General features: G+C 31.9%; 1 protein-coding gene across 1 annotated transcript; it reads right to left on the reverse strand.

Annotated features, from left to right (window-relative positions):
- Positions 1 to 2213: 2213 nt before the first annotated feature.
- LOC127085008 (actin-related protein 2/3 complex subunit 1B) lies at positions 2214 to 13205 on the reverse strand. The gene is made up of 15 exons (XM_051025563.1): positions 12995 to 13205; positions 10779 to 10864; positions 8454 to 8530; positions 8227 to 8321; positions 7748 to 7817; positions 6597 to 6666; positions 5848 to 5921; positions 5717 to 5759; positions 5024 to 5105; positions 4565 to 4653; positions 4371 to 4456; positions 4147 to 4210; positions 2877 to 2983; positions 2587 to 2642; positions 2214 to 2488 (listed from the first exon to the last, which is right to left on the reverse strand). Exons 1-15 carry the CDS (start codon positions 13062 to 13064, stop codon positions 2427 to 2429), a joined length of 1131 nt encoding a protein of 376 aa, XP_050881520.1. The 5' UTR covers positions 13065 to 13205; the 3' UTR covers positions 2214 to 2426.
- Between the last annotated feature and the right edge of the window lie 2046 nt (positions 13206 to 15251).

Raw genomic sequence — 15251 nt, forward strand, 5'->3', positions numbered from 1 at the left:
AAAGAAAATAATTAACGTAAGCTAAGATTCAAATCATAAATTTAAGTAAAAGGTTCCCGTTGAGTACAACGGACGTGAGGGGTACCTTCCCCTTGCGTAATCGACTCTCGAACCTGAATTTGGTTGCGACGACCATCTTCTCATTCTTATAGGATTTTACTAATATTCTTCCTTTCCTTTTTTGAAATAAATAAAGTTCGGTGGCGACTCTGATCAATCATTCTGCAAACGCTCGTGAGGTCGTATTTCTTCGAGACGCGACAACGTAAATCTAAACCAAACCAGAATCTGAATCAAATTAGGGTGTTTGGGTTGATCATTTTCTAAGTTCGAACAAAACTAAATTATACCAATGAAATCAGATGTTAGTTGGTTCAGGCAACAAATTTCCAAAATTTTACCTACGAATCCGTCTACCTGAACCAACCATAATTAATTTGTATAATTTATATCATAATTATCATGGAAACTTGTATAAAGTAATCAACTTGAAGAAAAAAATGAAACACCATTTTTGACATTTACAATCTACACTGAGAAACGGAAAAAAAAAACAGTATGAATTTTATTATATCATGAAAAATTAATTTATGTAAATTAGATATTTTTTAAAAATATTATACACATTTATTTTAAAATATTCAATCAATGCAATACAAACCAACTCATTATTTCTCAATTTGAATATTAAAACAATAATTTTTTTTAAAAATGAACCTTAATGGTAAAAAAATCCAACCTACCGGATTCAAACCAGTGACCTAAGGATATCTATTAAACAACTACAGTTCTCCACTCTACCAACTAAGCTAAGGTCAGTTGTGCATGTTAGTTGAAATGTTTAAGTATCATTGCTTATATATTATTAGTTCTCCACTATTGCTTCAGAATTTGTTTTATTTTTCAAAAACAAATTTCCCCTATAACATGTCAACGAACTAATATTCACTATTAAAAATTTACAAACTACACACTCCAGTGTTCATATTTATATCTATATCTATGAACTTTTTTTTTTCTTTCTATTGATGTGTTTTGAATTATTCTTCTACAATAATTATCTCATTAGTAAAAGAATGTTAAAAAAAATTATTATTTTTAATTCAATTTATGTGATTGGTTAATAATATAAAATTAATTTATACTATTTGTTTTATGAGAGTTAATTTAAATATTAGATGTTTGACTATTAGGAACGGTGGTGATGAGTGATGACTAAGTAAAAAAATTTAAAGTGATAATAAAGATTAACACTCCGACATCTGATATCGTTGAATACTAATATCTCTATTTCAATAAAACAATCGCATTCAATGTTATGTCACTTTTTTATATATATTTAAAAATGAATTTAATTGATATACACCGCTAATGTAAAAGAATTTTACACATTCAATAAATTATAACCGTTGGATATTAGGATAAGTTTGATTTTTATTTTTAAAATCTATAAAATAATACAAACGGGGGTGATGGTGATGAATCGATAGTGGAAAACTTGTTACACTAACAGTGCATATTAATTAATCTCTTTAAAAATAAATTAATATTTTAAATCAATTTCCACTAAAGATAACAATCCCAAAAACCATTTTATTAATATTATTGTTGTTCACTTTAGTTTAAATATTGTAGAATTCACTAATAACATATATATACTTTGATAAAATCACCTTCCCTTATATTTATTTATTTATCATGTTTTGTTTTGTAATCAACACGGTAAGATGGAGTAATAATCAAGAGAATTTCTTTTAAAACTCTGGTGAGAGTTTCATCTCGTTTTCACGGAACTCAACTGTTATTTATTTATTTATTATTTGGTTGGTTGATTTTAGAATTTTTATGTTAATATTTCTTCATCAAATAGTGAGACGTAACAATTAACGATCACTATGTGATGTGATCGAGAGTAACTTCTATTTATTATAAATAGAGTTGATGAAGAATTGAAGTTTCTGCCATTTTGGTGATCGTGTGGAGAGTTAAAAGAATTTACATAGTTAATATCCATCATGTTTGACACGAGGAATTCAAAATTTAAGCACCATAAACTACATGCTACTGCTATAATCAGCATAACTTTAATGTATTTGTTTAAATCTAAATATGAAAGTGATTTCATTTTTGAAATTACCTTTGGACCAAAATAAAGGCTTTGGTTCTCTATTTTCCTGTGATTAATTGCATGGAATTACACAACAGCCAAAATATATAGAATACGAAACTATGTTATCATACATGTAAAACTTTATAAACACATTTTAGTTCTAGATGCTGATATCAGACACTTTCAAGCCTTGATCACAACAGTTATGAATAATAATAACTTCAATTGCTCACAACCAAATTAATCTACAAGATGTTATATAATGCTGCATGCGACAATATCGTTACGCAGAAGATTGGACAATATACTAATGAGCTTATAATTCAAGTAGGTCCTGCTCATTTTCCAAATCCCATAAGACAATTCTTCCATCTAATCCTGTAGTTTAAATGTATTATTAGAGCCAAAGCAACTAGTCGAAAACGGCACAGAAAAAAATCAAGATAATTTAAGATAACCATCTTCTCGCCACTAACCTGATGTGCTAAATCGCTTTGTCAATATTCCATGCTCCCCAAGAGGCATTATAGAACTACAAGTCGAAAAACACACCACTCATTAACGGTATTTATGGACATAGTTTCTTGAAATCCCACTGTCAATTAGATTTGTCCATTATGATGTTGATTGGGACATGTCAAATAAAATTGACCAAAGGAAAACAAGTAACCACATCAAACAATTTGAAAAACAATGAGGTTTTACTAAGAAAATACATAACCAATTTTGGTTGGAAAAGGTACAGGTTAATGAGGGAGATATATACTTTATACAATTATCATGAACTGCTCCGCGTGTTCTTGAGGTTTCAACAGCATCGTTGCTCCCACCTTGCTTGGATTGTCCATAAAACTTCCCAAATGCTTCGGAGAACTGATAAAGACAGAATTTGGTATAAAAAAATAGAGAATACAACTCACGTTAACAACATGAAGACAAATGCAGAAATAGCTACAGCTAGTAACTCATAAACTAGCAGTTGCCATATGTCAAAATCATGTTACAATAAGAATTTAATTACTATGCACCGGCACTTAAAAAAGGTTCAAAGATATCCAATTATATCTCACCATGTATAAATTTGTGTAGTTACTTTAGGAAATAAAAATATGACATGACACTGGTAAAATATGATTGTATGTAAATGTAAAACTATGATTAGAAATATAACTGGATGTCAAAGTAAAACCTGTGTAGTTAAATTTTTTACACTGGTTTATAAACTCTTATAATAAATATGAATTTTAATTAATAAGAAAAACAAGTCATCAAACAAAGTAAAATAAAGACATGGATTTAACAAAAGTATATTCAAATAATTAACGAGGCAACACGTGTTCACTGATGTGCTTAGCCATGAAAGAGAGGTAAGATACTAAGATGGACAAAAAAGAAACCAACATCATTTAATTGAACCACAGAACTGATTTTAATAAACATTCATGGACTGTAATAGTTTTTATCAGGTTAAAAGACCAGACAATGTGACACCTAAAGGAGTCATGTCATGTGCTGCTGAAGGCAAGAAAAAGTGGATTGTGGTCTTTAGGACATTATGAGGAAGCTAGCATGTATAGAGTTCAGTTAATAATGGACCAGTTCACCTTCATTGAAACATACAGTGTAAAAAGAGGAAACATTTTTTATCTCCATGTCACTAGTTTGATATAAAACAACTACAAGCAATGTTGTTTTTTCAGCTGGAGCACCAACTATGCGTTTTAGAGGATATCATATCTTCTTCTACCTGTACTTTCCATTTTCTCCAAATAAATTCATTTTCCTTAAAAATGATAACTAGTTATTCTTATACACATCTCTGCTTGCAAAAGTAACAGGTTATTTTTTTTTTAAAATGGAACTTCCAGGACCCCTCGAGTTGACACTTTTTCCCATATATTAAGTTACTAAAATGCCACAACCTTACAGTTTTCTCACGTAGCACATTCATAAGATTAATGAAATTGATTTCCAACTGAAGATTCAAGTGTTTCATAGCTGTATATTGAAGAGTCCTTTTAAGAAATGTAGTTTACCTGTGAGCCATATCTTGATCCAGATGATACTGTCTTCCGCTCCGCAAGATATCTGACAAAACCCCTAGCGGAAAAAACACAACAAAAGAGAAGGAAAATGAATACAGAACCAAATTACTCACTTCTCTTCCACCAGAAAAGAGAATTCAAAACATGTTGGCCAAGCAACATTGATTGGGAATGGGCCAATCCTTAGAAACACAAATATCTGAATTTTTACATACCAAACTCCTCTTTCATCTGCAGCGAAAACCATTGGGTTGCAATCAAATCCCACGCCTATTACTGTTTTCTCGGAAACAAATAATACCTGAAAACAAGCATACAGTGATCCAGCAGTTCCAGAAAATATCAGTAAAATATCTCAAAAGTTGACCGTGAGAGACTAAATGCTCAGAAAGAGTGGATGCTGACCCACATCACGGAGAGGCAAATCCCGGAACACGACATTCTGGGCCAAAGGAGAAGGTCCAACATCATCAACAAAATATATCATAGAATTATGGCCTGCATAATAGCAACAAACACAGTTGGTCACAAGTAAAACCACAAACAGAGCAAACAAAATACAGTGTTTCCACAAGTTCCCGTGGTTTCGTAGAAATTTGACCTCAAATATTATTTAAAAAGAATACAGATTGGTGAATATAAATGAACCAAATTTTGCTCACCATGAAAACCTAATGGCACCAATACACTTTTACCTTTAATATTATTCTTTTAATAAACATATAGATGACAACTAAACCTTAAGGGAAACTCACATTAAGCAATCTTGAACTCTTGACTTTAGAGAATAGATAAATGAGAAAGAAACATAGGTTGAACCCATAATTTCAGCTAGTATAAAACCAGCCAAAGGAGAGAATTTCCTTACCTACATAAGCTAGAGTATTGCCACTTGGTGACCACTTGACTCCGAATGTCCAAGATGATGAGAGATCAAGCTGAACAATCAACTGTTGCACAAAAAGAAAATGACTATAAGCAGGGGCTACACATGCAATGGGTATTTCTATATCACTTCCCTGCTTTTCACATTTAAGATGGAAAAGATTTGTTACTAAAAAAAATAAATAGAAATCAGGTAATAATCCACCCTCTAAAATATGGGTGGTTTCCTGGAAGGATCCTTCCGGTAGTGTATTTTTGGTCAAAAAACACCACAGGAAGGATCCTTCCGGTAGTGTATTTAGACAGATTTGAACATATAGGGGTAAATTGAGAAACTCTCAAATAATATATCCAAAGGATATATAAAGTACACCACATTACAAGCAATGTAGTTACCATAATATGTATAAAAAAAAATTGTACATCACATTACAAGCAATGTATTTATTATAATATGTATAAAAAATTATCATGCATGAAGAATTGAAGATCGGTCATATTTATATATTAGTACTATTTTTCGCTTCCTATTAAAAGTGTAAAACATGAAAGAATAATTTCTTCGTGCCAGCCTTCTAAGTTGTGAGGTTATATTATTTAACTTGAAAAAGATGAACTGAAGCATAGAAACAAAATCAAGAAATAAATCACATGAGGATATGAGTTAAAATTGAACCTCTCCGAATTTCAAATCAGATGAAGTACTCTTTTTTGAATCCCTGTGCCAATTAGACATGAAAATATCAATACGGTGAAAATCTTGAAAAGGTCAACCACATTCAGAGATCAGAGTTTTTATTATCATACTTTGCATCTACACCTTTTATAAAGGTGGAAAATACTCTACACTTCCCATCTGTGGATGTTGTCGCAAGAAGAATCTGCAGTCGAATGGAAAACGAGGTAAAAAGATTTTCATATTTCATATGGAAAATATATTTTAAAGAAAGATCACATAACATTTTATGCTGGAAGAGTAGGTACTTCAAAAATAGCAAACTATTGGTGTCTGACACATATTGGATGGTATTTGATACCGATATGCATCTGATACTTTCGGATGCGTACACAGAAAGTATCCAATAATTTTTTTAATTCATTCTAAAAATGTTTCCATCGATACTTCTCAGAAACATCTTCGACATTTCTTACCAACTATAGACACAATTGTCAACCGGATAGGATAAATCTTCCTTACATCACACTAACTACAAACACAAAATTGTATGCTTTTTTGTGACATGTTCATATTAGAAAGAATGTATTTTGATATAGGTGGGAGAAAGATTTGTAACCATCCTTGTCTATGGAACCATAGCAAATTGGACTTTGAATGCACGGTCATCGCCAAACAACAGCTAGAAGCTTAATGTTAACACATGTCTGTTATGATCATAAGTGTCAAGTACATTTTGGTAAATTATGATCAGATCTTGACTATTGATATGTTTATGTATTAATAGGCAATTAACAATGCGAACTTTTCTGAAGAAACATTAAGTTTTTATGTGAACTTCTCTGGAAAAAGTATATATAAATGAGTTGGAAATACCAACATTATTGGGATGCCATGAAACACTTGTCACTGAAGAATCATGTCTTTTCCTGATAAGTTTGCTAACCCACCTGCAAAGGTAATAAAAATATTCAAACTTGTATTCTAGTTATATAAACTAAAGGTATTTAAACTAGAGGTGTCTGTAGGTTAGGTTGAGTTGAGTATATTTGGATCTAACCTGCTCAACAATGTTGTATAAGAAAATAATATGGTGATATTCCTTAAATATGAGAAAACATCCATGTTTTGATTTTGTAGGAAAATGTCCTCAATGTCAAAAATTCTAGCCACTCAGTCTCACCATACTTACTTTTTCTTAAAAATAAATATGTTTGTATGCTATATACCTCATCAATTTGAATGGTTAAGTCTTACGAAGGTCAACGTTTAAGAGTGTGCTAATAGCTATTCCACTCATAAAAGATTACTTTGGGTCCAGGTTTTCAAGATCTCGAGCTAGATCATAAAATCTTACAACTTTGCAATCTCACCCACCCCAACAATCCCGATCAAGTAGAATAGTGTGTTGTAGCGAAGTTGTGGAAAAAATCGTAAAACCATTGATTTCGTGCGATCTTGGCCAGTTCCGGTTACGATCTGCCGTTTTCCAACCACCACCATTACAAGCAGAGAAGGATGACAAGATGCCAAGGCGCAACAATTATGGTTCGACAGAGGCCATTTTCCCACAAATACAAATGCCGACCAAAATATCATGTAAAAAAAACTTCAAAAATAGAGCATTATTTTTCTTTTTAGTAATATCTTTAGATTATTTTTATGATATTATGTTTTACGATCTTGCTACCCCCTCTAGATTTTACAAAAATAATTGGGTAGGATCTTTCGATCTTAGTTATGATCTTATGTTTTACGATCTTAGGCAAGATCCCAATCTTGACAACCTTGGTTTGGGTGGACTAGAAGACTTGCAAACAAATAAAAAATCACCCTACATATATTAGGTTATTTGACACGATACACATATACTTTTGTATATACACACTTCAATACAATCTAGAGTGGAAACTATGGTCAAAATAGATCAATGGTGGATCCAGAGTGCAAACACGAAAACTATGCACAACCATCATATTGCCAAGGTACAAATAAACTTGGGGAAATAAATGCTAAGAAAAGCTGACAGACCAGTTGTTTTCCTGCTCATAATAGCATATACAAACAGTTTTGGCTCCACTTCCCACTGCAAACTTGTTTTCTATAAAGACAAAATTCAGCAATTCATTAGAACCATATAACTTTAAAAGGTAAAGATAAAGTGATAATAACAAAAGTAATAATAACAAGAATAATAATTTGTTGGGATAATCAACACGAAATATTTAGTCAAGCATGACAAAGGGCTTAACTAGAGTTAGGTTATGGTAGCTTCATAGATTGTTATAACTTCGATCACATCCACCAAGTGTAATTCAATAGGGAAAGGGATGGGGAAAGAAATGGATATTTCATTCTTTTGCATTTACTCTGAATTTTTAGATGACTTAGACACCATAAATATGTTAATTTAATTCTAGAAGGTAGGCCCAAATCATAAAATCAGAAGACTTATTTTGTCCAATGTAAAGAAAACCAGAGAATCTAGAACAAGGCAATGTGATCCATACCTTTTGGACTCCATTGAACACAAAGAGCAGCACGGTTTAGCCTAAGGATAACAAGAGTTGGCACCCATTCTGATCCTTCAAGGTTCCAGACATATCTAGCGAGAACACATGTTTCTTTTTAAATATTATAATTCGTAATCAATAATGTACAAAGGAGAAATTGGCAACAGTCAGTCACCCAAACCAAGGGTGAAAAATCCAATGTTCAAAACCACACAGGCACTCACGAATTTCGATCGTGGGAAGCAGTGACTATTCGATTTGATCGTGCACTCCAGTCTATCCCAGAAATTACCTGGTCATGCTGGTATAAACAAAATAAAGAAATTCCTTAGAAACTAAACTATCATAAAATGTCCAATCAAAGTAGTTGTTTCATTATATGCAGAAATACATCAAAAAAAAATAAAAGCAAGTGCAATAATATTGGTATCAAGACTGTCAAAATCGCAATCAGACAATTCAAAGAGTTAAATGCATCAGGGTAAGAATCAATCATGATAGCATTGGCACCAAGGTTGTCAAAATCACAATTAAAATCCAATGACTTTCAAACTGCCTTCCAATCTCATTCATTCAGATCGTACTATGGATGGGTTGAAGGAGGATAGCCAAGGAAGTGTGTAAAGCTTTTAGGATTAATAATCTTTCATGAGCCATGCACCAGCAATGCTGATGAGTCAAGCTGGGCAACCCACGATTTAAGTGAGTGATTAATGACCTAGTCAGAACAGCATCTAACTCTCTCATGCAACTAAACTCTCTGAATTCACTCTCTGTCCATTGTATTTGAGCCCATCAGTCTCTGTTCTTTGTCATCTCCCACACCCTAGAGGCTGAGACCCAAGCATTAGTTTTTTGTCAATCTTTATTGCAAGCTAAGTATTTATCTCGTTCTCTTCTTCAGACCATGGTTGTCAAAATCGGGATCTCGATAAAGATCATTAGGGTATAGAAAAAGCGTGAATCATAGGATCGTAATACGGATCATAAGATCCCAACAAATAGACAAATATATAGAAATAACTAGGAAAAATAACCTTAACATAAAATTCTCATTAACTTAATCATCAATAGCAAATACTCGATCCAAAAAACATAATTTCCTCGGACATAATATTCTCAATGGCAACTAAAACATAATTGTAAGGAACGAAGAGTATTGCAGTGCAGGAATAGAAAGGATGAGAAGAATAGAAGGATGATTTGAATATATATAAAGGATAGATGAAGGTTAGAAATTTATTCAATGTTTGATTAATCGATACAAAATTCTCAGAGTTCCAATGACTTTTGTTTGCCGCGCAACTTTCACAATCCTTATTTTGCAATTCTTAACCGCTTATTTAAAACAATGCCAATCCCCAAACCCTAAAATATATGTGCACATCCATTAGGCTTAGTTACCGGGTTAATTTATAAGTCAAATCCAATTGTTTAATGGTTGGGTCAAAACATGTGTGAAGCATGTCAAAACAAAAAATGGATCGTTGGGATCACAAGATCCCACAATTTAAGATCTTTCTCTAAGAGTTCAACGCTCTAGCCAAATACAAGATCTTTGTGACACTTAAATCGGCAGTCAGTTGCCAGAGCGCAAGATCGTAAGATTTCAGGAGTTAGAGCGAGATCCCGACAACCATGCTTCAGACTTAAAGGTCATGGTCAATCTCACATTCTCTCCACTCAATTTTGCTCAGTACCTTGACTTCTCTGTTCCAAACTTTTCTCTTGTATCTGTTATTTTATGTCCATATATGTACATATATTGATTTTTTTGTATTTGAGGTACAATATTATTATCCATGTTATGATCCAATTATTTAACATTTCTTCCCTCTTTCTAATCCTAGGCAGGATCTTGAGAAATTGTGCAAAATTTCCCTGTCCTTTATTAAATTTTTTCTTAACTGCACAGAATTCCCCTACTCAAACTTCATTTTATGTTCTATAAGCTCCGTAATTATTGTTTGGTAGAGTTATTACGTAAAGATCAAGAAACATGAGTTTCCCCTTCCTTTATTAATTATTATGATTGGCAGTACACAATTACCCCATTCAAATTTTCTCTGTATTGTAGGATCCACTTTTCCCTAGTTTTCTTAGACTCTTAAATTGTGCCCTCCTATACTCTGCTGCTTGATCTTGATATGTCATTGAATGACTTTCAATTATGCTTAGTACTAAGTTTTCACCAAACAAAAGGGGTTTTCTTGTCCTGAAGTTTCGTAAAGAATAACTAAGCATACCAAAGACAAGCAAGTATGAGGGAGTACATGGCTAACAGCCCTCTTTACGACACGTGATTGAGTACAGCATGAATTCACGGCCAAAACACAGTGCAGGTAGACTTGAAAAATAGTTCATAGAATAGTATGGTGCATGCCAAGAAGATAGTACAACTTATTGCAGATATGTTTGCATTCATTCACTGCTTTCCCAAAGGATCTTGATTAACATTTAAGCCCCTAACTGTGCTCACACCCAGAAGATATGAAATAGCATAGAATTAATTACTATTTTGAGAGAAGACAAGAAAACTTGCAGTGTACCTTTTGAAGAACATGCACCTTTTCCCATTTGTCTTCTACCAATCTATAGATGTGAACTTCATTGTTGTTTGGACAAAATGCAACCACTACAAAAGAAGGTAGCTATATTATAATGGTTGAATAATTCGTAAGGGACGTGTGGTAAATTGATAATGTACCTTTAAGATGACAAAAGTTGGTTTTGTTATAGTAAGACTCAAACCGTATTTGTGAACTAAGCTTTTACGATGATGTATAAAGTTTTCAAAGATTAGAACATTATATTCATTAAACACAAAAGGATGAGGATAACCATAATTATAAATAAAATAAAAAACTGAAACGTCTCAATTTTTTTCCGCATTTAGATGAGCTTTTCCATTATAAAGACTATGTGTTGAGGCACAATCTTCAATTTAGTCCTAAAGCAACAACAACTAATGATCAATAAGCAACTAACTATCAGAAAATATTCAACCTATCATTTTGCTTATTGAGACAAAAATTCCAACATATATTGATTACATTTCATGTATCAGATTTGATAAATAAAAGTCCAAAAACAAAAGTTGATAGATAAGAACAATATGATGATGAAAACATCACCCCAGTTCAATATTTGAACAGATTTTCAATACTGTTTGTCATTTTAAATAGGGGGAAACCATGTGGTATTAAGAAAAATATTTAAGATACATAAGAATAAACAAAACTACCTTATTAACGTAGACTTTCATTCTTCACAGAAAAGTATATTAGCTGGATATATTTTTGGATGGAAGAGATTGCGGTAGAAGGGAAAAGTAAGCTCTCACTTATTCGAGAGTTTTATAATATAAGGGAGAAAATAGAGTTTATCCAAAAATGATCCTTAGCGAATATTACAGTCCATCCAAATCAGAGATTTCAAACATCCAAATAAAGGGAAGGAAACATATTGCTTAACGTTCCAATTTCCTCCCCATAATTACAAAACATGCAATACTTTTCGTACAGTACGTGGCAGGAAACATTACTGGTGAAACATATGGTATACTGACGTTATACTTGCACAATATCCACACATATTTTTAAAATTTTAACGTAGTAATGCATTTAAAAAATTGACAATTATGTGTATATTGTTTAATCTCCTTTTCTATTTTTAGGTGCTCTCATTTACTACTAGTTTGTTTTTCCTTCCCATTGAGAAAGTGGGCCTCAAAAAGCACTCCCTCATTACCATTCTCACAAAAATCTAATAATTTTTTCTACTCTGGCTAATGGATATAGACAAAATCTGTAGAATCCAAAACAAGGTTTTTTCTCCTCCCTAGTGTTGTCGATGGCAGTTCATGACAGAGAGCTACCGTTGCAGCGAACCCAAAAACCACCATCATGTATATCCACTATGGCTGATATTTGATAACACTGCTTCCCCCGTCAACAACAACAACGCCTTATCCCACTAGGTAGGGTCGGCTACATGGATCAACTCGCGCAATAATGTTTTATCAAGGATCATATTTCTATCCAAATCATTAATCTCAAATTGTTTGCCTTCTCTCCATTTGGTATACTCTCCTCACTAGAGAATCTACAGGTCTTCTCTCTACATGCTCAAATCGCCTAAGTCTATTTTCCACCATCTGTCAACAACAACAGAAGAAAAAACACCATGAACAGTTAGCAAGATTAGTAGCTGGTGTGGGGTTGCACGAATTCAGCAGCTATGTTCTTCCCTCCTCTTTTCATTCAAACATTTCCCGATGCACATTACAAGTATGCATTATCACTATCAGCCTACACATTGCTTCAATTCAGGCCCACAATTTCTAGCTCCTTTCTCCCCCTCGAGTTCTTAACACACCCTAGATAAGATTCCCGGAACAAAAATCTCCGCTATATTTGGAAGAGCTTATATGTACTTATCTAACATAACCACTCACGCAAACGTTTGAAAAAGCTGATCCACATACCTTAAGATACATCCATAAGCTATTATAGTATAATTTTCAAAAACTATCCAAGATAGTTTATACAATCTGCTTACACTAAGCTTATGCAGAGTTTACCCTATAAGCTATTTAATTGTAAAAATAGCTTATACAACAATCACTTTAAATACCGCAATAAACTGATTCAAATCACATACACACAGAAAACAACAACACTTAAAATGAAACGAGAAACAAGAAATTAGATCCAATCAAAATGAATAGAAAAGAGAAAGAATGGAAAAAGAGAAAAGTGATTACTAGATTGATCGGAGCTCCAAGCGTGGCAAGTGATGCATTGTGCGAATTGGTGAACAGAGGTCACCGTCATTTTCTCTCAGCGGATGAAGCCAAGAAAGTGAGATCTGGGGAAAAAAGTTTGTTGGGTACGTATGCAAGACAACAAGCAAAGACTATACTATGCTTCGCGTGCTAGAGATTTAATTTAGGTATGTGATTGAAATGCGAATAATATTATAATGTATAATGGCTTAATTGTAACTTTCGTTTCCTATTATCTTTTCTTTTCTTTTTGATTTTGCTTAACTAAAATTTGGTTTACTATTAAATGAGTTATTTGACGGGATATACCATAATCAATGCATATTCTTTTTTTTTCATTTAATAAATATTACATTTTAATTTTTTAAAACTTATTCCGTTAAGTAATTTATTAATTTTTAACTTTAAATATCCTATATGAGGTATTATTATTTAGTGTTTATCATTAATTTTATTATTTTTTTTAATTTTAACTATTAGATATTTTTCACAAATATCACAGGTTTAAAATTGATAATCTATTTAATGTAACAATGAACTATAACACGTAATATTATTTTATAAAACTCCATCATCTTCGTTATGGTATTCATGAACATTCATCTCAAATCTAGAAAAAATAAAATTAAACCCAAAAAAATTTATGCTAAAACCTTCCAGAAACAAGAATATATAATAAAATCCAATTAATTTTATTTTGAGAGAAATATATAGAAGAAAGCAAAATCATACTTGCATTGCATTTGAACCTACAATTAATTTTATCATACAACATTCAAGAAACTGAATGAAAGTGTAATTCAAGTGGTAAACAATTAATAGAAAGGTCACGTAAACTACAGTCCACTTATAAAATGCAGTAGATTTTAATCTCTATTAAATATGATGATAAAGATAACGAGGGAGAAGAGGGATGGAGAAAAGTTTTATCAAAAAAAATTATTATAGGTTGATAGTTCATTGTTACATTCAATTAATTACCAATTTTTCACCGTGTGATATTTGTTCAAAATATATAATAGTTAAAATTAATAAAATAATAAAGTACTCAATAATATTGTTTCAAATAAGACATTTAAAATTAAAAGTTAACGGAATTGATTAAATTGCCTAACATAATAGTTTTTAAGAGATTAAAATGTAACGTTTATTGAATAAGAGATCAAAATGAAAACTTAAATTAAGTTAAGGAACTGCGACACTAATTAAACCTTAAAATTTTGGTCCCCATTTTAAAAACCAATTTTTATAGGGCTTTTATTTTATTTTTTTAGAATTTCAATGTCTTTAAATCTGAGTTCTGTTTGAGAATGGCAGTGGTAATTAGAAATGTCGATTTACATTAAATGGAGATCCTCGTAAAGATTATCTGTTTGAGAATCTGAATTCTGAGATCTTTTCTCGCGCAGGAATGAGGATGGAGGAAAAAATTCCTCTTATGACATTTAGGGGCGGGGATCTAGGGAGCACCCTCTGCCCTGTGAATTCTCTGACCCTGATCATATTATTTAACTTTTATATATATATATATATATATATATATATATATATATATATATATATATATATATATATATATATATATATATATATATTAAAAAATTAATATATTAAGAAATGACTAACAATGATAAAAAAAATTTATTGTAATGTTTCATTACATAAGTACCCAACCCTAAAAATGTACACCCAATATATACAATGTATACATTGTATCCTCCTCTTCTTTTATCAATTATCTAAGTCTCTTCCATTCCTCATCTTCTATGTTCTCATCATCATCAAACAAACACTCTCATTTATTCGTTCTCATCAACGCGACATCAATCATCATTGTGGGTGGCTTTAGTTTTATGTGTCTGTTTCTTTGAGGTGATCATTGTGTGCTATTTATAAATTTTATTGTCTTAGGCTTGCGTTGTTGGATATTCATTTTTTGACAGAAAAAAAAAAGTCAGCAAGTGCAAGTGTTTTTGCATTTCCTTTTTGTTTATGATGCAATATGTGTTTTTTTTATTAAAATAAAGGTGTAAAATATATGTGATTTTTTTTAAAAGGAAAAAATAACAAAATAGTAGTGTCATGATTGTGATCAAAAAGTTAGAACTTTTTTTAAGGTTCGAAGTTCATGGATATCCGTGGAAATCATGAGGCTCTGTAGGGATGGGGACAAGGAAAAATATTCCCCCGCAGCGGGGATCAGTGATGAGGATAGGGAAAATTAAGGAGCGGTTTG

Source organism: Lathyrus oleraceus, chromosome 5, assembly GCF_024323335.1.
Source record: "Lathyrus oleraceus cultivar Zhongwan6 chromosome 5, CAAS_Psat_ZW6_1.0, whole genome shotgun sequence".
Taxonomy (NCBI): Eukaryota; Viridiplantae; Streptophyta; class Magnoliopsida; order Fabales; family Fabaceae; genus Lathyrus; species Lathyrus oleraceus.

What these genes read in the sequence shown, in the direction of transcription:
- LOC127085008 (XM_051025563.1), bottom strand. Translation starts at nt 13,064, where the DNA reads ATGACGGTGACCTCTGTTCACCAATTCGCACAATGCATCACTTGCCAC. An exon ending in TTGGAGCTCCGATCAATCTA is followed by an intron (nt 10,865 to 12,994) that starts GTAATCACTTTT and finishes CTTCTTTTGTAG; the next exon opens with TGGTTGCATTTTGTCCAAAC. An exon ending in AAAGCGATTTAGCACATCAG is followed by an intron (nt 2,489 to 2,586) that starts GTTAGTGGCGAG and finishes TTTAAACTACAG; the next exon opens with GATTAGATGGAAGAATTGTC.